The sequence below is a fragment of the Corvus kubaryi genome, unplaced genomic scaffold (assembly GCF_017639235.1).
Source record: "Corvus kubaryi isolate FWS band 111438036 unplaced genomic scaffold, C.kubaryi_AGA036_p1.0 78, whole genome shotgun sequence".
Lineage (NCBI taxonomy): Eukaryota > Metazoa > Chordata > Aves > Passeriformes > Corvidae > Corvus > Corvus kubaryi.
The window spans coordinates 794,528-817,639 of NW_024582065.1; the positions used below are offsets into that span (position 1 = coordinate 794,528).

Genomic DNA, 23,112 nt, shown 5'->3' on the forward strand with positions numbered 1-23,112 from the left:
TTCCACCATGCAGCTTCTTTAAACTGAAGCTGGGAAGGAAAACCAGGGTGTTCCAGCCTCCCTGGATGCCAAAGGAGAGAGTTCCTAAGCAGCGCAGTTACTGCAGGCTGAGAATGCACATTTCCTACGCAGCACACCTTGCCTTGCCTCTCTGTAAGGTGTGCCTGAAAACTGGATGCTGGCTGCCCCTTGGGCACCCAGGAGCTGTCTGCATCCAGTCCCCAGTGCGCTGGGGCAGAACCAGCGACCCCCAGCACCTCAGACCACGTGTGGTTTCCTACAGCTCCCAGGTGAGGTCCTTTAGGGTCAGACCCCTGCAGAGGGGCAGAAATCATTAGTGTTAAATATTCAGTCATGGACTCAGAGCATTTCCAGAAGGGCCCCAGGTCCAAGGCTGTGAGCTGGCACATCCATGGCTGAGGCTCTCAGGGCTCTCTGACAGACCTGGCTTGGTTTCCTTGGAAGGAAAACTGCCCTCGTGAACTGCATGGGTCAAGCACAGTGAGCCTTCCTGCTGGACATCCCAACGTGCTGAGGACCTGAGCTGCTGAACAGGGCTCCAGGTGGCAGGGCCAGCCAGTAAGGAATGGAGATGAAGGCATGGATGATGCTTGGCAAAGACATGACCGGACAGTGCTGAGGAGAGGGGATGCATGGGAGGCACCAGCTGGATACGGAATGCTGCTGATCTCTTAACACGCTGTGATCACCCAGCAGTGCTCTGGGTGCTCCTGCAGCTGCTGAGCTCGGTACCTGGGGCAAGATCTTCACTAAAACAAGTCCCTCACCTGGCCCTGCTGAGCAGCTGAACAGGGCAGGCTCCTCCAGGCACCATTCTGTGTGTCCTTGGCCCCTGCTCTGGGAAGTGCCCTGCCAAAGCTCACTCAGTGGGTGCCCACGGCACCGTCCGTGGCTCCAAGCACTCCAGGGCTCTTACAGCAGCACGGGAGCTTTTGAAGGGCAAACCCCAACTTGATTGTCCCCCCAGAAGAGAACCTGATGTGGAGCAGGCACAGAGCCCAGCAGTGGCACAGAGCACTTCAAACAGCCCAAGGAATTCTCAGCACCACCTCTGGCTGCTCTCCAGCCAGAAGTGCTGACACAGTGTCCTCGTTATGCTTGCCTTCCTACTCACATGGAAGCCACTGTCAGCCTGAAACAGCAGTTCGGGTACTCAGTACAACACTAGTTTATGTGAAGGAAGACTCTTAGGATTTTTCTGGTCTTCATATTTGTAATGGGACAATTTTTCCTCCATGCACTGTCACGTCCCTGCTACAGCACAGTCACTTCCACTAAAGCCACCTATCCAGGCAACAATGATAGAAATGCCAGAGTTTGAATGATTAACGCTAAATCACCTTGCACTGGGAACTTGTAATCTTTCCCCCCACAGATTCTCCAGGCAAAATGAGAGTTCAGGTTTTTCTGCCCACATTCTGTTCTCTTGGGGACCCTTCTGGCCATGCCCTGCCCAGCCCCAGCGCAGTGTCTGTGCTTGCAGCCTGCAGTCCCCAGTCCTATCCCTGGCTGTGTGTCCCAGTTCTGCCGAGTGCTCCTTGCCTCAGTGCTTTCATATGGATTGCCTCAATTCTTCCCTGGTATCCCAGCACTCTGGAGCAATTGGCAGGACATCACCCACAGGGACTGGCTGCTGAGTGGTTGTTTTAACTCAGATATATTTCTTCCTGTCTACAAGTTGCCTGTTCAACATGAGAAGTCTGGAACAGCTTAAATGAATGTGGCACCAGAAATAAACAGTTCATTCCTAGAAACCTCAATTGCACACAAATGCCCAGTGGACACAGTGACTTATTTATGCAACCAAGCAAAGTGACACTTTCTTAACTGAACCTCTCCCTGTGTGACTCTCACTCTCCTGGTGAGAACTGCCCTCAGCTGCTGACCCTTCTTCTGAGCACAGAACTTCAGGCAGCTTGGAAAATGCAGCTCTGTCTATTTGTGCAATTGTGTTGCCCCACCATCAGCACTCCCAGTGCTGTGCACAAAGTGGGAGCTCACAGAACAACTCCCCCTTCCCCTTTTCCTCACTCCTCAAACTTGGCCATTGGCTCTCCCAGCTCCACGGAGACTTGTAGCAGTCACAAACCAACCACAGATGAGAATTGCCAGATGAATGTTAATGGGAGCTGTGTTTGTGCTGACAGAGCCTGCCAGGCAGCTGGGTGCACCTCAGGAGGCAGAGGCAGGGGGGCTGGCTGTGCTAATGTCACACTGCAGTCACTAATCAAGAATTATTATGCCCCAAACACTAAAGCTGCACTCACCCACCAAAAATGCTATCCTAAAAGTCCTGTCTTTCTAGCAGAAATCCCCCCAGATGGGTTATAGAATGACTGGACTACAGGGGATGAGCAGAAGGGGATGTACGGCCACACCACAGAAGAAAGCCTGCGATTTCTGAAAATCCACCTATCCATGTTTAAAATCTAGTCCTGTGTCCTTTAAATCCTGACAAGTGGAGATTCTCAGGCTTTTCCAAGAATTTTTACTCTAAATCAAATGTAGGAAATCAATTTTTTTTGGTCTCAATCTCATCGCAACTCGGCACGAACTGATTCAAAAAAAAGAAGACATTTCCATTGATCCTCTCCCCAGTCTGGAATAAACAGTGCTGGAAAGCAAAGCTTCCCTGTGTAAACAGGAATGAAAAGCATTGACATTTTAAAACTGTAAATGCTAAAATTTGTTGCACTGGAAGTTCTGACAGTAATAGTTCCCTAAACAGCAGATGAAATTGAGATGTATTTATACAGCTTAAATCAACCTCAAAAGTTCAAAATATTTCCCAATTCCCTACATAATTTAAACTGTTCTCTTTCACACTCATAACATTGAGCAAGTTCAGACTTCAACAAACACTGGCAATTCCAATTAGATTTCCCCTTTGATGGCTGTATTTGAAGGTGTCGAAACCAAAGAGCTTTTTTTCTCCTTTTTTGCTTTTAGTTTTCTTCCTGGATTCTCACAATTTCCTTAATCCCTCTCAGCCTTCATTTCACAAAGGAGTCATCCACAGTGCCCAGAACAACGGCTCGAGCTGCATTAGGCTGCAAACACTTGAGTTAGAGATGGTTACTGTTCCTGAGGAAGGTCATTGCCCCTGTCTGGAGTCAGAGGAAGGGAGACCCCGGGGAGATCCCAAAGCCTGGGAGCCCTGTGGTTACCGAGGGCACCAGCACAGGGCCCAGCCCCTGCCAGAGGCTCCTCTCCTGCTCCAGCCAGGCATGGAGGAAGAGGAAAGCAGCAACCTCCACTGTGGAACACAACACTCAGCTCAGCCCCTTTCTGGAGATTTCCCTGCCCATGCTCAGGCTGATCATCACTGCCTCTTACACTGCACAAGCTGGCCTGGAAATACTGTTTGGCCTCTTGAGAATTTAGGCCAGAAAACCCCAGCATGCGTCGAGACTCGGCAGAACAACCCCCACCAGGGAGGGTTCCCTTGGAAGCAGCTTTCTGGCACCCTCAGGAATAACAGCTTCTGCTGTTCATCCCAGTGAGCCAGTTCCATGCTTCAGGATCAGGCCATGGCATTGCCTGCTGGACCTGCCTTAGCTGAGCAGAAGCTCCATGTGACTTGGGACCTCTGCTGCCTGTGCTCCTGAGGCAGCACAAGAGAGCAACTGGGACATTTTAGCAGGATGCTATTTTTAAAGCACTGTGAAACTTCCAGGTTTCATCAAAAAGCAAGTTCAAGTGGCTGTGGAGACCCTTTCCATGAGTAGAAAGGACACTCTCCAATCATAACATGGAAGACAGCTCGAGTCCTTCAGCCACTCCCCGTCTCCATCCCACCCTGCTGGGAGGAGACACGCCTGGGACTCCAATCAGCCCCAAAGCAGTGCTTGCCCTGCAGCACAGAGCTGCTGTTTTATGGGCAAGTGGCACAGATAAAGATGCCAGGTACCTGCATTCACTGTGACAGGGACTGGGGTTGTGCACAGGGAAGAGACATCTGAAATCCAACATTTCCCATTCTGGGTTCATTCTTATTCCCACTCAGGACTCCCTCCAGCACTGCACCCCAGTGGATTTCAGGTGGCTTTGGTTGCTGACCTCCCTGCTCTGCCCATCCAGCCCCTCACTCCAGACACCCAGGGGTCTGTGCCACTGCAATCAGGACGCAGACACAGGGAAAAAGGAGAATGTCCCCAGCTGGGTGGCCTAAAAAACTCCTGCTGCTCTCTTTGGCATCTCTGTATCTGAGCCTGTGACACAAAACTCACATCCACAGAGAGCAAGAGCCATCCAGCATTTAACAAGGCCAAGCCCCACAGCTCTTGGCTGCTCAGCTGGGACCTACATTTACCTCCCAAAGCTGGTGACTGTTCCTCACAGCAGCAGTTTGGTGACAAGCAAACAGCAGATGGGAGTGGGAGGACGGAAGTGTCCGTCCTTCTGTCATTCCCCACCACATTATCACCACCTGCTTCCCTGCCTGGGAGAGATCTGCTGGCTGGAACACAAGAGAGGACAAGCCGACAGTGCCAGAATCACCCAAGAGCTCCCATCCCACACGTGACACTGAGCCACATGGTGTTTGCCCCACCCACTGAGACACAGCCATGGGAACAAGGAACATGGGGAGGCAAGGACGTGTCAGCTCTTCCAAAAGGCAGCTACAGAGAGCTCTGCTGGACACCTGAGCACACAGAGCTCTCCACGGCCTCTCTGACCACCAGTGACACTCACAGTGACTGGTGATGCTCACCCAGGCTGCTGTCAATGAGGTCATTGGGACTCCTGAGAACTGGAAGGAATAAAAGGAGAAACGGCTTGGTGCAAGGGCTGGAAAACAGCACTGAATGGGACATGTAAGAAGCAGCACAAAAATGGAGCCAAAGGAGGAAAACAGGGCTGGGGAAGAAAAGAGGATGCAGGATAGATAAAGGAAGGAAAAAGGGAAGAAGTTTATACATCCCCATGCACCAGCGTGGATTTAAGGAGCATTTCAGCTGCTTAATGCAGAAAAGAACGGCTTCCAACCAGAGCCCAACTCCCCTCAAACCAGTCCTGGGCAGCTCACTTGAGTTCCTCAGGTTTCCTGGCTCACACAAAGGTTTAGGTGAGTACCTTGCAACTCCCCTGCAGCCTGCCAGGCCCTCAACTGAGCCACTAAAATAAACTGACACAACACATGGTGCAGACAGAAACCCTCCTTACAGGGAAACGAGATGAGCAAATCACATGAAACTTGCTACCCAGCTTGTGAGAATTTCTGGCTTTGTTTTGGTTTTTGCTGTGAGCTTTCACTCGTGGTTTAAATGTTACAGTCCAGATAGAAACAGGTTGAGGAGGATGAGTGTGATGGGAGCTGGTACAAGGAGATGGCAGGGAGAGTCTGGGAGATGCGTCACAGCAACTGTGGGTCAGTATTTAACAGTTCAGAGAGAACCGAAGTCTTGGACCGTTCAGTACAGCCACTCTGTGTTTCCTGTCAGTGCTTCCTGGACCCCTCCCATGCTACAGGTTCATCTCCCCTCCTGCAAAACCTGACAAGAGCAGCCAGCAGGTTTTACAATGCAGCTTTCTTGGCTTCAGGAAGGAGCTGTCTGACAGGAAGGAAAACACTTCTGCCCTTCCTTTGTTGGCTGTACAGGGTTTGACAGGAATAAAAAAGGTACAATCTCAGGCTGCTGCTTTCCAAGGGCTCCAGAGGAGTCAGGGCCCCAAGTGGTGTATTGGCATTTACAGATGTGCACTTCAAGGCTTTGAAACCCTTCACGACACTGACAGTACCCACAGAAGACAAGACATGAGCTGCTGAGAGGCAAGAGCCACGTCCAGGGCTGCAAGCCAGGCTGGGCTGACTGACCAGGGCCTGGGCAGCCCCAGGGACTCCTGACTGCCCAGCAGGAACAGGACTAAGGAGTACAAGGGCCTGAAACACGGAGACAAGCTCACCTGATGGGTTCTGCTTACACCTCTTTTCTTTAGGTTTTTCTGTCCCCGAATGACCAGCTGCAATTGTGGTGAATGATGGATTAGTACAGGGTTGTTCCCCAAAACACAATATGCAGTATTTTAGCAACAAACAACATTTTTTCCCATTCCCCATCACCCACTTTGCTACCACACGTGGGTTTTCCACATCACTGCTTTTCAACAGGGTTCCAAAAGCCCCTTACTTGCTTCTGAGGCAGATAAAACCCCCAACAGACACTGTGTAACCTGCTCCAGGGGGATATCCCAGCCCTTACCTGTCCATTCCAGCCAGAGGCACTGCCAACACCATATACTCTGCTTCTCTTGGATGGGGAATGGAGGGAGGCCAGGCCTTTCTGCTGGCACGTTATTTATCTCTGCAGCAAGATGCTAAAAATACTTTTCATCTGGCCTGTCACTTTTGCTCCAATTAGGGAGCATAAGGAATGGTAGTGGCCCACTGGAAGGCTGGGCAATAGACAGGCAGGATAAAAACCTTGTACAGAAAACTTTAAAGTGGTGGACCTGAACAAAATTGTCCAGGCCAGTGGTTATGTTCAATTACACTTGGACCTAACACTGCAAGGAAACTGCACAAGTGGAGGGGATTTTCATTTCTTCTAGAACATGTATTTTGGTCTCACATTCACACAGCTGGTTCACTGTGACCTCCAGGCAGTCAGTCCACAAACAGCTGGACATTGGCTACAGTGACCTTTACATAAACTGTCACACTCAGCATCACTGTGAGCTGCAGACTGCTGCTCTATCCACAGTCCTCAAACTTCTGCTGGTTGCAAATGTCTTTGCTCCACCAGGACTGCACTGAGACATAGACACAGCACAAGACCTGCTGGATCTCCATCCATCATTTCTCCACATCTTGGCTCCCCTCTGAAAAATCTATGCTCAAGTACCTGGTCCTTGGCAGCAGGATTCCCACATCACCTGTCTGACAGGGCTGGAGTGCCAGGAACCTGGGGAGGAGGGAGAATAAGGCACTACCCCAGGAGGGCTGCCTGCCTGTGAGCTTAAACAAGGTATCCCATAATACATCAGCATTCCCTGAGCACAGCTGAATCCTGCTTGTAGAGGAACATGGAAGCAGCAGGAAGGGGTGGTCACACTTACCACTGGAGTTCTGGGAATTGCTGTTTGTTTCTTCAAAGTTGTTCTGCGCTTTGCCCTCCACTCTTCTGCTGAAAGCACTTTCTGCTGGGTGGAGAACAAAGCAGGGATGGTGACTGGTCAACACTGGATGCAGAACCAGGCAGACAGGAGGCAAGACCTGCTCCTGTGCCACATAATCACAGTGCCTGAATACAGCAGAAAGGTCAAATACCTCATTTTGGAGGCAAATGGGCCAGATTCAGTGAAGGGATAACAGGTGGGTATTTTTCTCGAATGCCTTCTGGCTGAGGTGGCCTGGATTGGCTCTTAGGGAGCCCATGAACACCAGTCCTGACTGAACCAGAAAGGTCATGGCTTCCTCCCCTGCAAAAAAACCCAACCCTTATCTTACTCTTCCTTAAGGCAACAAGCAGCCCTTAAATCCTGCGAGCACAGGTGACCAGTCTCAGACTGAGCTGGGGCCTCATCACCACACCAAGGTGTCACCTACAGAAGCACTGTAGGTGCCAGCTTTCCTTGTGCTTCCCAGTCACCTGCATTCCCTTCCTAAACACCCTTCTGCAAATGTTGAAGCAGAAGCCTGAAGGGTTGTCTCGGGGCCTGCCCACCATGTCTGGAAAAGCTGTGGAAGATCCTGTGGCTCTGTGCTTCCCAACAGTGCCCCTGTTCCCAGAGGCCTCCCCAGGGCCAGGCAGGCAGGCCCTGCTCCTGGCACTGGGCAGCTTCCCAGTAACTGTACTGGGACGCCTCCTCCAGCGGGCACAGGTGGCTCCTGACCCTGGCAGTGGCCACAGTGTCCTGAGCCATCACTGCCCAGCACAGCTCAGGGGCCTCCCACCCTGCTCAAGCTGGTGTCCCTCAGCACAAGCTCAACAGTGCAATGAGCTCCTGTCTCACTTCGCCGGGTTTGCAATATCTGGGCAAATGGATTTACTGCAGTGACTCAAAGGACAAACTAGAGATTAAAAATATGAACTGGCCAAAGCAATGTGTGTGGCCTATGCTGGCCAGAGCCCTGCCCTGCCCTCTCCTTCTGGAGCCCATTGTCACCCGAGGGGCTCACGTGGACACGGCCTGGCCTGGCTCTGCTGGGCTCAGCCTGCAGACTGGGCAGGGCTGGGGGCACAAGTCTTTCATTCAGGAGTGATTTCATTCCTGCAGACCACTGGAGTGGTCACACTGCTGTCAGGACTTGGCAGAGGCCCCTGGTCCCTGCAGGCTCCCAGGGCTCCACTGTGGCTCACGTGGGCTTTGAGGCTACCAGAGACCTGAACTGCAGGAACAGCCCAGCCCACGGATTTTGGCCCAGCCTGTCCTCAGTGGACCCTTCCAAGTTCTGAGCAGGCTTCTCAAACTCTCAATCAACTACACTCCTGACTCCTAAAATTCAGAAGAACAAGCAAACTTGGTAACCAAATCAACTGAAACAGAAACACATAAAACAGGGCTGAAAAGGAACTGGAGACATTATCTATCCATGCCACTTGACAGATAAATAGTAGGAATGAGAGGCATTAAATATCAGGAAAAAATCAGATGGTGACAAAATGGTTTGGGTCAACCCACCCCTCCCAAGAGACCCAGATTCAAGTCCTGGCTTATGTCACAAGTGGAAGTGAGTTGGAGGTCTCCAAAGATATTTGTAAAGAATTTGCATGGTGGTTTTGCCTTCATCCCTTAGCTTCCCCCCCAAAAAACTCCCCCAAGTCTGGCAGTAAGAAAAATCTGGTTTAATGCATCTGCTTGGTCTTACTGTGCCCTTCCCACACTGAGAGTGCAGCTCACTCTGCTTTCTCTCCTTGTATTGGAACCTTTCGAATGTGAAGTAAAATTATCTGTATGGACCAAGTCCTTGGCAGCTGTGGATGTGTGTTATCCAACAAAACCCATCCTTGTTCAGCATCCACGGCCTCTCCGACCACAGCCACCTCTTGTACTCAGGATCTGTCCATGCCAGACATTCTGGGGGTGTTTAAACACAAACTGATTGGCCAGCCCTTCTTCTGCACCCAGATGGAATATCTATCTACCAATGCCACAGACTGTGCTTCCCAGCTGACTGCACATGGCTCACTGTGTCTCACACCCTATTTATTAACTGTTATTTTTCAGTATTCTTGGCCTTCTTTTTTTTTAATTTTTTTTTTTTTTTTTTAGGTTTGATCTTGTTTGGAAGGAGGAAACTGGGACAATGGGAGGATCAATCCTAACCTGCATTTTTTAACTCCTCAGTAATGGTTCTGTAATACTGATTTTGCTGTTTATCTCTCAGAGGTTCCTGTGGGGAATGGAGCACTGTGAAAACACCTGTACTCCACTTCACTTCCAAAGGCACAGGCCTAGCCCTGAGAACATCACCTCGAGGGAAACAAACACTAAATGCCAAACAGTGCTAAAAACCAAGCAAAAATCCCCATTCCTGACAAGCCACTACACCAATCCTTGTCAGGAAGCTCTCCTCAGTTTGTGACACCAGGATTTGAAAGAGGGTCTTTTATACCTTGTGGTATGGGGTTATAAAGGATCTTTTCCCCTCAACTGCTTCTGGGAGCAGCTTTTCTGGGACAGTCACGGATGGAGCAGACTGCAGCCAGGAAGGGTCAGAAGCCTACCCAGGGCAGGACTGGACACTAAGCAGTTCAGCAAGCTGATGGCAGAAAGGCAGTTGGTACCTGTGATGGCCTTGCTTCCTGGGGATCCGGAATTTGGAGCGCGGAACATCTGGGATTGGGACGCGGGTGGGACCCCGGAGGGGGTGCGGTGCAGGAGGGTGGAACAGCGGTTTATGGACGCCGGAGATTTTTTGCTGGACTGGCTCGCCTGTGTCTTCACTGCCACGAAGAGTGGAGATCGAGAGAACTCTGGATATGAACACTCAGAACTAGTGCCTGCGCAGCCAGGGAGCTCCCAGAGCGGGGCCTGCTGGAGCTGCTGTCTGACAGCCACGCTCACCATCCCTGCACCGAGCCCGCAGGACACAGCCGGGCTCCCCCCTCACCCGAGGGGACACTGGGGAAGCTGGTTAGTGCCCTTCCACACCTTTAACTGCCACGTGACCAACCCACTCCTCCTGCAGCAGGAATCAGCCCATCCATCCAGGAGCACTGTGTGATTGCCACGGCCTGGCTGGGGGCACCTGCAGCTCTGGCCTCCATTTCTATGGACTGAACTTGGGGAGCAGTTTCTAAACTACTCAGAGCATCTTTGTTTCTTGAGCCTTGAATAAATCCTAGTGATCTCCAGCTACATTCCTTGTCTCTTCAGCCAAATACAAAGGAAAGGGCACTGTTTGGAGTGGAATGGAATTAGGAGGCAGAGTGAGTAAAGGCCTTTGGTCCCATCTCCAGAGTGGTGACATGCGGAGAAATTCTGAGTATTACTGGGACGTGCTCTTTGAATGCATCTATATTTTGGTCTCTGCAACACACAGTGAGGATCACCAGGAATTTTCAATGCCAAAAGTCATCTGAAACACCTTCAGGAGGACAGCCCTTTGTCTGGACCACATGGATTAAATAAACCTTTACAAAAATGGAGAAACTGTCTAAGAACCCCCTTCATTCCCAAGGGGCCTCTTCTATGGAAATTTGGATATGGGTCCTGAAGCCCCCGTCCCACTCCAACCAGCTGCCATGAAGAATCACTAACAAAGGAGGTTCACATAACCCACAGCCTTACCTCCCTACCAGTGATTTCTACTGTGGGATGCCCAAAGATGGAGGGACAACAGCAGCACCTGCCCATCCCACACAGAGTAACTGAGAAATACTCATCCACCCTGAGCAGCTCTCAGGGGAATGCCATGGCAGCACCCCAGCCTGACTCTGAAATAGGCGAGAAGTCCCCCAGGCTGGGACTGGATGCTCTTTTCCAAAACACCAGGAGACCTTACAGACCTTGACTGTGAGTGGCTCTCACCTTCATCAGCAGCGCTGGGGACTGGGGGTGTGCACATTCAGAGGGGGTTGTAATTCCAGGGGTTTTGAATCACTTGCTCTGACACACAGCCCAAGCTGACATTTCCTCACATGCCAGCACAGTTCTGCAGGAGATGATGCGCTGGTTTTCTCACAGTTTAGGTCAGGATACTTCTCCTCTGCTTGGGCTCTGGCCAGATAAATAGGCAGGAGGCTTGTTTTGCTCTCTGTGCTCCCTTTTAATCTCCATGGATAATCCTCCTCCAGCTGCTGCCAAACTGCCAGCAAAAATGTGATATGAAAATTTCCTGCTTGTGGATCATCTGCTTCCCATGAGGGCCATTCCCACCAATGGCTGCTTTATTCCCCATCAGTGCCATGAGAACAGCCATCAGCAACTCTTCAGTGCCAGACACAAAGAGCATCACTGCACATCCTCTGCAGCCCAGATATTGCTCTGGGACCTGAAGACCAAAGTCTCAATGCTATGATGACCTCCAAAACTTCTTCTTCTTCCTCCCAAATTAAACAAACAGTATGTCTTCAAATTGGGACCCCACAGAGAAGGCTGCTCCATCTGACACTAGGCAGAGAGAGAATCTGAGCCAGCAGTGCAAGACAGACAAAGGAATATCAGCTCCAGCAGTCTGGAGAAGCTAATAGCTCATTGGGAAAAAAAATGTTCAGTCTGTAGCTCATCAGATCCCAAATTCCCTCTGAAGGCTGAGCAGCACAGGTAGAGACCATCACACAGCTCCTCTGCTCTACTCTGGAAAAGTCACCTTCCCTGTGGAACTCATGGCCTCAGGCTGATGAAAAGGCCAAGAAGTTTCTAAAAATGAAAATCCTGAGTTGCTGAACGGCCACAAAAACCTCCTCCCTCAAAATCTGCAGCAAGACTGGAGACAGCATTGTGGGCAGCTGACCTCATAACTGCTGCTGTGGAGCTTCTCAAGCCCTGTCAGAACGCAGCGCAGACACGTCCCAGTGGGGGCTGCAGTGTGTGGAGGGTGATTCTCGCTGCATGCTCTGCAGTCAGTCGGCTCAGGGCTCTGTGCTGCAGCCCTGGGAACGGCCCAGGCTGGGCTGAAGGACACACGAGCTGCAGGAGATGCTGAGAACAGCGGGGGCTCCAGCCTGGCAGCAGGAAAAGCTCGGGCACTGCTGTGCTTGGGCAGCACGGCTGCAGAGGAGCTCCCAGGGTGACACTGTGCCTCAAAGGCACTCCTTGGGTGGAAATCAGGCATTTCCAAGGGGATCAGGAAGGCAGTGCCACCTCTCAGCTCCTTCCTGACCCAGTGCTGGTGCCTGCCCTGGCTGAGGGTGGAGAACAGACTGGAGAACGCTCGGAGGAGGAGACAAGAGGATAACCAGGGCCTGAGAACAGCAGAGCTTACCATGGAAACACAAGTCACTTCTTTGATTTAACCAGGGACTGGAGAGCAGGCTCTGCCAGGTCTGGGAAGGACAGAAACTTGGTAACTTAGTTCTCCTTCACTGTGCAGACAAGGTTATAAATAGGATCCGGTGTCTGAAAGCTACAGCTGGCTAATTTAAGTCTTAATTTAGTGGAGGCAATAAATCATCAAAAAAATTACCTTATGAGATTGCTGTATTTGCTGTCACTCAAAAGCAAGGTTAGATGTCTCTCTGAAGCATATCTGTGTGCATTTCAGTCAAGGCAGTCCTACAGAAGGTGTTTCTCCAGGAAATCCAGAGATGACAGTGGTGCAAACTCACAGAGTCACAGAATCCCAGACTGGTTTGGGTTGGAAGAAACCTTAAAGATCATCTTGTTAAACCCCCTGCCATGGGCAGGGACACCTCCCACTGTCCCAGGCTGCTCCAAGCCCTGTCCAGCCTGGCCTTGGGCACTGCCAGGGATCCAGGGGCAGCCACAGCTTCTCTGGGCCCCCTGTGCCAGGGCCTGCCCACCCAATTCCTAAGTGGATATCAGGAATTTCTTCCCAAAATCCCATCTGACCCCATCCTCTAACACTGTGAAGCCATTCCCCCTGTTCTGCCACTTGATGCCCTGAACAGTCTCTCTCCATCCTCCTGAGCAATCCCAACAGCCCAGCCCCAGCAAACGTGGTTCAATCAGTTCCATCTTACAGAGCAGCCAGAGCCTGAAGGAGGACAGAAACATCTCTGAACCTTCCCCCATGAACCTCCATTCAGAAATGTTTCTAAAACTGGGACAATGAATGTGCCTACAATCCACTTTTTTTTTTTTGGAAACTGCCTCTCTGACAGCCTTCTTCGAAAGAGTGAATACGTTGACAGAAACAGCATAAGAATATTATTTTTAAAGAGTCATAGCCCAGTTCTAATCTTATGAAAAAGCCCCTACTCCTCACTCAAAAAAGGGAACTTTGGAGGGAGACATTTGGCATTAACAACTCCAGGGAACCCCACAGCAGAGCTCTTTGCCAGACAGCAGCTATCCAGCAGCACTGACCAGAAATTATCCTGCAAGATCCTACTGAAGCTGCAGGATATCATTCCTTGTTTTAGCCCATTTCCAATGAATTTTTATCCATTATGACAGAGAACCAGAAACACAGGCTCTGGAAGGGAAGCTTGCACTCAAGCAGAGACCCAGAAAGCGGAACTGGTGATGCAGAAGGGGTTTCCTCACCCATTCCCATCGTGACTAAATTTTCAGCATTTGCCTTATAACCAGAAGAATGAGACCAGGGTAAAAACACAGTCTCAGCTTTACTTCTCCTGACTGCAAAGATCCAAGAAAAGCCAGCTGTGCTTTTCAAAAGTCAGGTGTTAACAGCTGCCTCACAGGACCTTGGATTTTGGGAAGAGCAGAGTCTGAGCAGTAGAAAGGTAGGAGGATGTACTGGCCAGCCTGCCTTGGGAGCTCATCATACCCTCTCCTGTATCCTCATCAGGGTTAGTGGCTTGTCATTGTAAATCATAAATCTTACTGGTCATGGGAACTAGGAGAGGGAAAAAAAAAGGTTAAAAAAAAAAAGGAAAAAGAAAAGTTTATGGGGAGGGGGTTAAACCTTATGAAAATACTATCTTGACCTGATCTTAACTGTCCTCATAGTTAAAGATACTTGAAAGGACTGGAAACCCATCTGCACAGCTCAGGGACTGCTGATGCAGTCTGCAGCAGGGGCAGCTTTTCTTTTGCTGCAGAAACCATGGTGCAAGAATGGCTTCAAGCCCAGCACTCAGAACATGCCTCCTCCTCTAGAGCTGGCTCCCAGGGGCCACACAGCACCAGGCAGGAGCCTGAGCTGCCCCTGCCAGGAGAGGGGCAGGGCCTGTGGGGGCCACTGGAACTGCAGGGCTCGCTGCAGGCACATGCCTCCCAGAGAAACACAGCTGGGGTTTCTTTTCTGCTGGACAGCCTGGGCTCAAACCAGCAGCTCAGCTATTGCTACAAATGGTTGGGAAGGTGGAAAGACATCAGTGGCAATAAATCCCCTTGAAATGGGAAGCACTGGGAAGGTCAGAATTAGCTCCAGCTGAGCAAAGCCCCAGTGCTCACAGAACACTGCTCCTGAGCTCTCTGCAGGGGGAGCACTGACCCCAGAGCCCTGGTGTCCAAGGGCCCCTCTGTGGCAGGAGATGGACCCACTGCTGGTCACCAGTGGCTTTGCTGAGGGCTGAAAACACCTCAGTGAAGAGGTGGAGCTTCCAGGGGCAGGGGACCCTAGGAATAACTGTTATGTGTGCAATCATAAGCACTGGGGCAGTTCCTTCAGCAGATGGCAGATAACAAGATTAACGTTGTGATGATGGTGTTGGACTTGTATTTTATGCCCTGCATCTTCTGCCATCATCCTGGTCCACATCCGAGCTTCAGAGAACCTGCATGGCAGCTGTCAAGAGCCACCAAACCTTAAAAGTGACAGTCTGGTGGACCATGTTCCCATACACCCAAGGGTGCCTCATTATAATTCTTGAAAACCCAATTCCAGGGGATTTTGGGGTGGACGCGCCCCCTGCCGGCTGCAGCTGCAGGCTGATGAGCTCACCTCATCCCTCCTGTCCCTCATCCCAAGAAAAGGAGCAGGAAGTCCAGCTGCAAAGAACTTCTCTGCACACTTCGAAAGTATTCAAATCCAGCAGGTAGCAAAAATTTCTCTCAACTAGTTCAGTCAGATTTTGCACTGAGTTACACTGAAGTGCTCGTTAAAGCCTCCCCTCTGTCTCGGGAGTGCATAGCGCAGTGCTGTGCAGTTTGCTGACAACTGCCTTGTCCTGAGCTCCCTGAAATAAATTGTTTATTGACTGTGATTTAGTAGCAAGCTGTTGAGGTCATTTACATGATTTTGAAACTCAGTTTTAACTCATTGCTCGAAATAATTCCCCAGAAGTTCTTAAGAAAGATGCTTTTTCCCTGACATGTATGTTCAGTTATTATTTAGGGGAGTATAAAAAAGTTGTGCATCACTTTGGCTAAACAAGAGCCTAAACCATCAACCCCACAAGGAACATGTATAGAATTCCATGGGCTGGGGTAGGAGCTCAGTGACATTCCAGACCTAACAGTGTCCCTGTGAGAGGGGATCCCAGCTCAGCTTTACAGTGCCCTGGTGCACACGATCCATGTCCTGCCGCTGCAATCCCACAGCTCCAGTGGAAGGATCCCCAAGAGTGAAGTCTCTCCTGCGAGCCTGGTGCTCCCCACAGCCCCTGGAGGTGCCAGTGTGCACCGGGCCAGCCCTGCAGCAGATACTCACTGATGGGGGCGTGCAGAGCCACGTGCTCTTGGTAGGGAGTGTAGTACTTGTACTGCTTGCCACAGAACTCACAGGTGTAATTGCCAGTTTCTGTCAAATGAACAAGGACAAAGGTCAGCAAGGAGGGCAGCCCTCTCACACAATGCCAGTTTCTTGACTTTTTACAGAGAAACTGGCCAGGTGACACAAACATTCCTCATGCATGTGGAACTCGCCTGCCCTGTAATCCACACATCCCTTTCCCAAGAAAGGAAACAGTTCAAGACAAAGGGATGGACCATGCATAAAAAGTCCAGCAGAACTGAACAAGCTGCAGAAAATTACCCCAAAACTACAGCAAGTAATGCAAAACAAGGGAGAGAATCCAGTTCTAAAGTCTATTATGGATGACACAGTTCTGTCCTCTGGCTACAGGAAGCCTGGGATGTGTGGACAACAGGAACAGTCAAACCAGGAAAAAAGCAGCCAAGTTCAAGTATTAGAGAACTTTCATATTGGGATTGTGGAGTTCTCTTGGAGGAGAAGGGGCTTTTCTGGAGTAACTGTGCTCATCCCTGCCTTGGGGATCCTGGAAATAGTGGAGTATAACCACGCACTGACACCACCTCCTCTTGCCAGTGCTGGGAGTGCAGAACTGGCAGCAAGCTGCAACCCAAAGGAAAATCCATGGGCAATCAATTGTTTCCAAAATGGACAATTCAGAGAAATGCTTTGGCAAAATCTGGTGCTGACTGTGTCTCCTTCTGCTCTGTTTGAAGACCCACCACAAAGGCAGTGTGAATGAATCACCTGCCAGCTCTCAGTGCACCTTCAAGCCCTCTCTTATCCCTGCCAGATTGCTTTTCCCGTGAACTCCCTTCCCCTTCTCCTTGCAGAGCTCTTGAGCAGAACACATCACAAAGCTGCAGTTCTCAGGGCCAGGGCTGTTGGTGTTTGATGCTCCTTTGAGCCTGAACATATCTATGAGCACCCAAATTCCAACCCCTCTGTGTAATGCAGTGCTTCCTGCTTTTCCTAGAGGTACTCCAGCTAAAGGCAGCTGTGACCGCCTGTGCTTTCTCTTTTATTTGAAATTATAATAACTCTTACTTGGCCCAATCTTCTGGAAGGGTTCGGGCTCCTCCTCCTTCACCTCGTCGGCAGCGATGACGGCCTGGTCATAGGGGTCTGCAAGAGAACAGAGCCAGAGGACAGCTGACAACACCTCAGCTTTGCCTTCTACAGCTGCACGGGCACTGAATGCTCCTGCACCTGTAATCACATTTCCATCTGTAACGGGATTAAAAGACAGCAATTACAAACCAGTGACCCCTCTGTCTGACTTGTCCCTCCTCCTCCTCCTCAGGTGCCCCAGGATCACCCTGCTCCCAGCCCACTAACAGGCCTTGTGGGTATTAATGGTTAAAAAACACAGAGAAGAACTGAATGAGCACATTGCGAAGACTGATCCATATTTCCTGATTTTCTTCCAGGGAGTCTCCCCTCTAATGCTGCTGTACTGGCTGACAGTGGGCACGGCAATGCAGTCTGCAGGCAAGTCACCTAACAAATACTGACCTGGGACTCCTACCAGCTAACAGCACAGCTAGCAACAATCACAACCCAACCCACTTTGGAGAAGAACTTGTTTTATGCCTTGAGCAATTTACAAGATCACCAAAGACATGAAACACCTGCTTCTTTGATTTTCTGAAGCCTGACCAAGTGTATGTGCAACAAAAGCCTGGTATCTGCTAGGGCTGGGCATCAACCTCCTGGCTGTAGACACTGGGGAGGGAGAGAGGATGCTCCCTGTCCCACTGCAATCCCTGACAAAACTCCTTTGACTCTTACAAGTTCAGAATCGACCTGCCGTGTCTGAACTACTGAATGCTTGAAAAGGTTTGTGAAATAAAGCACACAAAGGAGCTCGGCTTACCTGCCCGGTTTTCTGGGGCCCCTTCCACACTAAAAACTAACACAGAATAGAAGAAGGAGGGGAAGAAACAAAACAGAAATTAAATCCTCTTAAATGGTCTTGTTTTCCTCCTGCATTTCACATACTGCTTCAGCACATTTCAGCCCCACTGAATAAACCAGGCTTTGTGCCCCAGTGCCTCCTCTTCCCAGCAGCATCCTCACAGGACCTGGTTGAGCATGCCCAGCCCTAATACACACAGATGCTCAAGGCCTTTGTTCTGACCCTGACACGGCCTCACCCCTGGGTGCACTGGGACACAGTAGCCCCAGGGAGGAGCTGGGACAGTCCTTGCACACACATGGAGCCACTTCCAAGCCCTCTCATGGCCCTTGGCAGAGCTCCCTGAGACATTTCTGACTGAAGCAGTCACGCTCCCCTCACAGTGACTCTCAGTGCCACTAATTTCCTTCTGGCTCCCCACAGGAGGAAGGGAGCTGGCAGTAGTGCCCTGCAGGAGAACACCAGCTGTCCTTAGAGCACGTTCAGATGTCCACATGTTCCAGGTAAGCGCAGCCATTTTTTTTGGACAACCATGTACTGTGAAAAACCACTCGCTTTTCTGAGACAGCCCAGCCAGTCAAACCTGCTGCTCTCCAAGCAGCCTCTTTCTAGAACTCTCCTTGGCCAAGTGAGAAGCAGTACTGACAGGCACACACAGGGGAGGTCTGGAGTATCTGTGGGCTCTGAGGTGAGGAGCTTTAGATGTTCAGTGAGCAGGGGGCAAGCCAGCATGTTGATACTTCACTTCCCCCAATGCAGAATAAAGAAACACTGCTTCTGGCAGGGGATGTCTGCTTCTGCCCAAGTGCCACCAGCCTAGGCCACATCTACAGTCACAGAGGAAAAATTGGCCTCTAAGGGCCACTGACAACTTCATCAGTTCACTATCACAATGATTAACAAGAATAAAACAACATTTCCCAACTCTGAAATCTGAAATACTGCACACAGAAGTATGTTGGGAACAAACCTGTAAATTCAGAAACAAAAAAACCCCAAACTCCTTCCCAGCAAATAATCAGGCTGACCATCTACCTTGAGGCACTCAATTCCAGGATCTCCATCCTAACCATGAACCTCACTGTAGACAGGACTGCAAGGTCCCCAGGGCCCAGCACAGGGGGCTGTTTTGATGCACACAGAGAGAATCAGGCACAGCAAACTCCTTCCTGCAGTGCCTGTAGACTGTGCCTCCATGGCAAAGCCAGGCCATCCGTGCAGGGCTGTGTCCTGCACACCATAAGCCACATGCTCCTGCAGAACCACACTGTGCTTCCTTGAAGACTTCTCAGCCTAGTTCAGGTGTCTGAGTGTCAAAATATTACTCACCATCCACGGCATGTAGGTCTCTGTGCTCTTGGAAGCAGCTATAGTATTTATATTTTTTCCCACAAATGTCACACGTGTACCTAAAATTGTCTGTAGGAAGAAGAAAACATCACTTTAGAAACTCTGTGGTGAAAGGCAAGCACTGCAACCACACTGCTCAATCAGAGTCAGACACCCCCATGCACTGACACATCCCACGTGCTCTGTCAGGTCTCTGAGGCACACGGACAACCACTGCCCCACACTGTCCCCCATGTGCCCCACACTATATGGCTTGGGGCATATTCTGATTTATTTCCTTTTCAGACAGCTCTGCTCTCTGGGGCAGACTCCACAGACCTCACAGCAATGAGGATGCAGGGCAGCAGGCCCTGCTGGCATCTCCTCTGGAAGGTCAGGCCTCAGTAAGCAGGTACAGGTCAGGATGGGGACAAAGGGGCAGAACTAAACACAGAGTCAATGCATGAGCTGTTAGAAACCAAAGCCTTAATACAGCAACTCTAACATGGACTAGATGTGAGCACACACCTGGTTCTTCCTGCTGCTGTTTCCTGATTCCTAACTGCACCCAGGATCCTGTTACAGCCAACAAAACCAAGAGACCCAATGATCCAAGGTACGCAGGACAGTAAGGGGCTCAATGAAGGGAGACTGACAAAGCTTGGTTTCATATACGTTTGTTCCCTACACCCCATCACTTCATCCCAGCAACAACCAACCCTTCACCACACCTGTGTGGGGCAGACAGATGCAAAACAGCTCCCGATGTTTATGAGCCTGGTTTGTTCTGAATGGAGATCAGTGTCTTTAGCTCAGCTATGACATCAGTGTAAGAGGAGGATTTCCTCCTCTTGATTTTTGGTCAGTTTGGTGGGGCATTTCCCCCCTCTGCTGCCTGACGCAGCCTGGGGTACAGACTGACCTCCCTGAGCAGTCACCCCACCTGTCAGACAGCCCCAGCATGGTTGGTGCCATGAGCCCACAGCAAAGTGGCAAACACAACAAAGCCCAGGGCAAGCACAGTGAAACACATCAGTTTGCACAGCCACAAAGGATCTCCAAACCAAAGTGTTTTCCTGACCAGCAGGAGCAAGGAGTGCAGGCAGCAGTACCAGGGCTCCACAGAGGACCTGCCACTCCGTAAGCTCCCCTGCAGAAGTGCAGCTGTATCCATGGATCCCTACTATCAGCCAAGTTAAAGCCTTTTACCTCTTCCATGCTGTGCTCAAACACACCACAGTGCACATTAAGTAAGCTTTTATTTTACTGCTCCATCACTTTACTCTTAAAATCACTCCATACTTTCAACTAGGTTATATTGGTACGGTGTAATCACTCACTTGGGTTCACCACTCAGTCCAGCAGCACATGGGGTTCAGCACTAAATAAAGGATCACTGTCCCCCTTTATTCTGCTTGGCAGGGTGACTGTAGAAGCTATGATGATCTAGCAGAGAAAAATGCCAAATCTAAAAAGTGTTAAACATCTGGGCACTGGAACTTTACCTCTGTGACTAAAAAATATTTGTATCTTAACCAGAGCACAGCAATGCTAAACTGGAGTTAAGGGGTTTTTTAGAAGTCTAGGCTGGACAAGCAAGGAGAAAGGGACTCGCTGCACAGACAGTGCATGGCTCAAGGGAGAGAAGGAGGAGCAGCAGAACACACCAGTGAGAACACACCAGTGAGAACACACCAGTGGGAAAAGCACTGGTGAGTCACATTTAACTGTTTGTTTCATTATGGGATCTTGTGCAGGCTCCTTCTGTGGTCACAACGTGGTGCTGAGGGTCTCCCTCTGCCCTGGGCCCTTCCCCACAATGAACAGGATCTAATGATTGCTGCTGAGTATCTGCGTAGCTGTTGCAAAAACCCCCCAGTCAATTAGCACAGCCAATTAGCAAGTCAAGTAGCAGAGAAAACTCATAATGTGGCATCAGCAATCAGTCCCACCTCGCTGGGTGTCCCTAAACCAAGGAATCAACCTCCTTTTTGATGTGCAATGAGCTGTGCAGGACCAACTGAAGATTAACTCTTCAAAGGAATCCCAAAGATCAGGCACTTTCACATTTGGAGAACAAAAACTATTATGGCCTTAGTTTGGAAGGAAAGAGATCAGTAAATATGGAGACTTGTTAGAACAGAAGAAAACAAACTCACACACCATTTCACAGGGCCAGGCATGGCTACCTGCGGTCCCTGTCACACAGCAGGGACCTCACTGTCCCCAGCAGAGCCCATGCTGGGTGTGGGCACTTCTTCCCTGGGCAGTGTAGGGAAAATGGGAACACTTAACAAGTGCAACAGCACAGCCCAAGAGAGCAGGGGTTGCTTGTGTTGTATGGGGACTGTCTTCCTGCAGGCAGAAGGATCTCCAGGGATTACAGAGAAGAATTTGTTCCAGCTGGTCCAGCTTGGCTCTGATCTCCTGGGCTCTGTAGGAGAGAACATCCAGCACAGTGCCCAGCCTCAGAGACAGGAGTTTTACAGAGAATTCACAAAGTACCGAGAGCTGCCCATGTGCAGCCAAGCTTTACCTCTCTGAGCAACAGTCCCTCTTCAGGCTGCTCCCAAGAGCCAGAGCTCCTCCTCGTCACCCAATAAAGCCATCTCTGCTGACAGCCTCTGAACACAGCCAGTGCTGACCCCAGCAGCAACTGCTTTCTTAGCAAGAAACTCCCTGAGCAGAACCAGCCCTGCAGTACCACTTAGAACCACAGAATCTCCTGGGCTGCAAGGGACCCACAAGGATCAGACACCACAACCATCTCAGAGCACTGTCCAAACACTTCTTGAGCTCTGTCAGGCTGTCACCACAGGGAACCTGTTCCAGTGCAGTTTTCCTGCTGTGGGTTGTAACTCCTACCCCAGGGTACCCAGCTGGGGCACGATATCCAACACATGGCACAGCACAGCCTGCCATGGGAACAGCTGCAAGGGACTCCAGTGCTCAGGTTGAACCCATCCCTAAACCTCTGGAGAGATGGATCCAGACACAGCCAAACCAACACTACCTAGGCAAGTTTGCTCAGGTTCAAACTCTCTACTGTCATCAGGGAGACACTAAGGCTCGACCCAAAGCACCACCACACCAACAGGGATCATTAGGGCAGGGAAAGCCACTCCTCAGCCCAGCAGCACAGGGGTTCAGTGCTGTCCCTTACTGGTATTCACATCCTTGCTCCCAGCTGAGCAATCACCCTGCTGCAAACAGAGACCTTCAAAATGTTCCAAAGACATCTGGTCAAACTCCAGACTCCAGCAAGGATCATTCTCCTTCATGCTCAGGAGCCTTTCCAATGGGAGCAGAGATTCCAGAGAGAGGTCTAGTGAGTAACAGCTGTACTTATTTAGTCAGCTCACAATTAATCTTTAACACACAGACCAAAACCAGAGCACCTCGTGTTGCTAGTAGTAGAAAAGGCAGGCACAGCCTCGTCACAAGGCAGCTCCTCAGCTATAAAGGGCTGACACACTCAGATGCCAAATGGGCAGGTTTTTCAAGTACCCCAAGAAATAACTCCAAGGGGCCTGAAAGCAGTGTTGATCCCTCTGGTTGCAAATGGACCCCAATAAAAGAGAGAGAATGTGCTGCTCTTCTCTCCCATCTCCAGGCACTGCTCCCATAGTGTGTCCAGCCCTCACTGGGACCTGCTGAACCCCCTGCCCCAGGGCTGCGCTCAGCTCTCTTCCCAGATCCTGCATTCAAGATTTGGAGAAATTCTGTTGGTTTGCTTCAAATATTTCAGAGAAGGAAGTACATATTTCATTTTGGCAGGAAAGAGGGGGCAGAGAACACATGCCCAGCAGTGACAGCCAGAACAAGACACTTCTTTCCTTAGGGCACTTGGCCTCGGTGGATTTTACTTTAGAAACTCAGGAAGGGAACAAGAGCAATCAGAAATGTGTTGATAGGTCAGGAGCTCTGTATCACTAAAAATACAGTTAAAAATACAGATCATTCAACCCGCCCTCCTAAGTGCAGGAATACCACAACAGCTGTGTACAAACTGGTTTCCACTGGGCTCCAAGAGCATCCCAGAAACCCAGACTGCAAACAATGCAGCTGACATCTCTGCAGTGCTGACAGCACAGCCCATGAAGGGTCCCAAACG

General features: G+C 50.4%; 1 protein-coding gene across 4 annotated transcripts in view; it reads right to left on the minus strand.

Moving 5' to 3' along the window:
• Window positions 1-23,112, minus strand: part of ZNF618 (zinc finger protein 618) — a 132,387-nt gene that overhangs the window by 19,257 nt on the left and 90,018 nt on the right. For 3 of the 4 annotated variants that reach the window (XM_042052742.1, XM_042052741.1, XM_042052740.1), the window contains 7 exons: window positions 18,999-19,088; window positions 17,628-17,663; window positions 16,799-16,876; window positions 15,710-15,799; window positions 9,753-9,941; window positions 7,081-7,164; window positions 5,929-5,985 (listed from right to left, as the gene is read on the minus strand). In XM_042052742.1, coding sequence (XP_041908676.1) covers window positions 5,929-5,985; window positions 7,081-7,164; window positions 9,753-9,941; window positions 15,710-15,799; window positions 16,799-16,876; window positions 17,628-17,663; window positions 18,999-19,088 — 624 coding nt within the window. The remainder of the gene's footprint in view (window positions 1-5,928; window positions 5,986-7,080; window positions 7,165-9,752; window positions 9,942-15,709; window positions 15,800-16,798; window positions 16,877-17,627; window positions 17,664-18,998; window positions 19,089-23,112) is intronic. The other variant, XM_042052739.1, reaches the window with a different exon arrangement.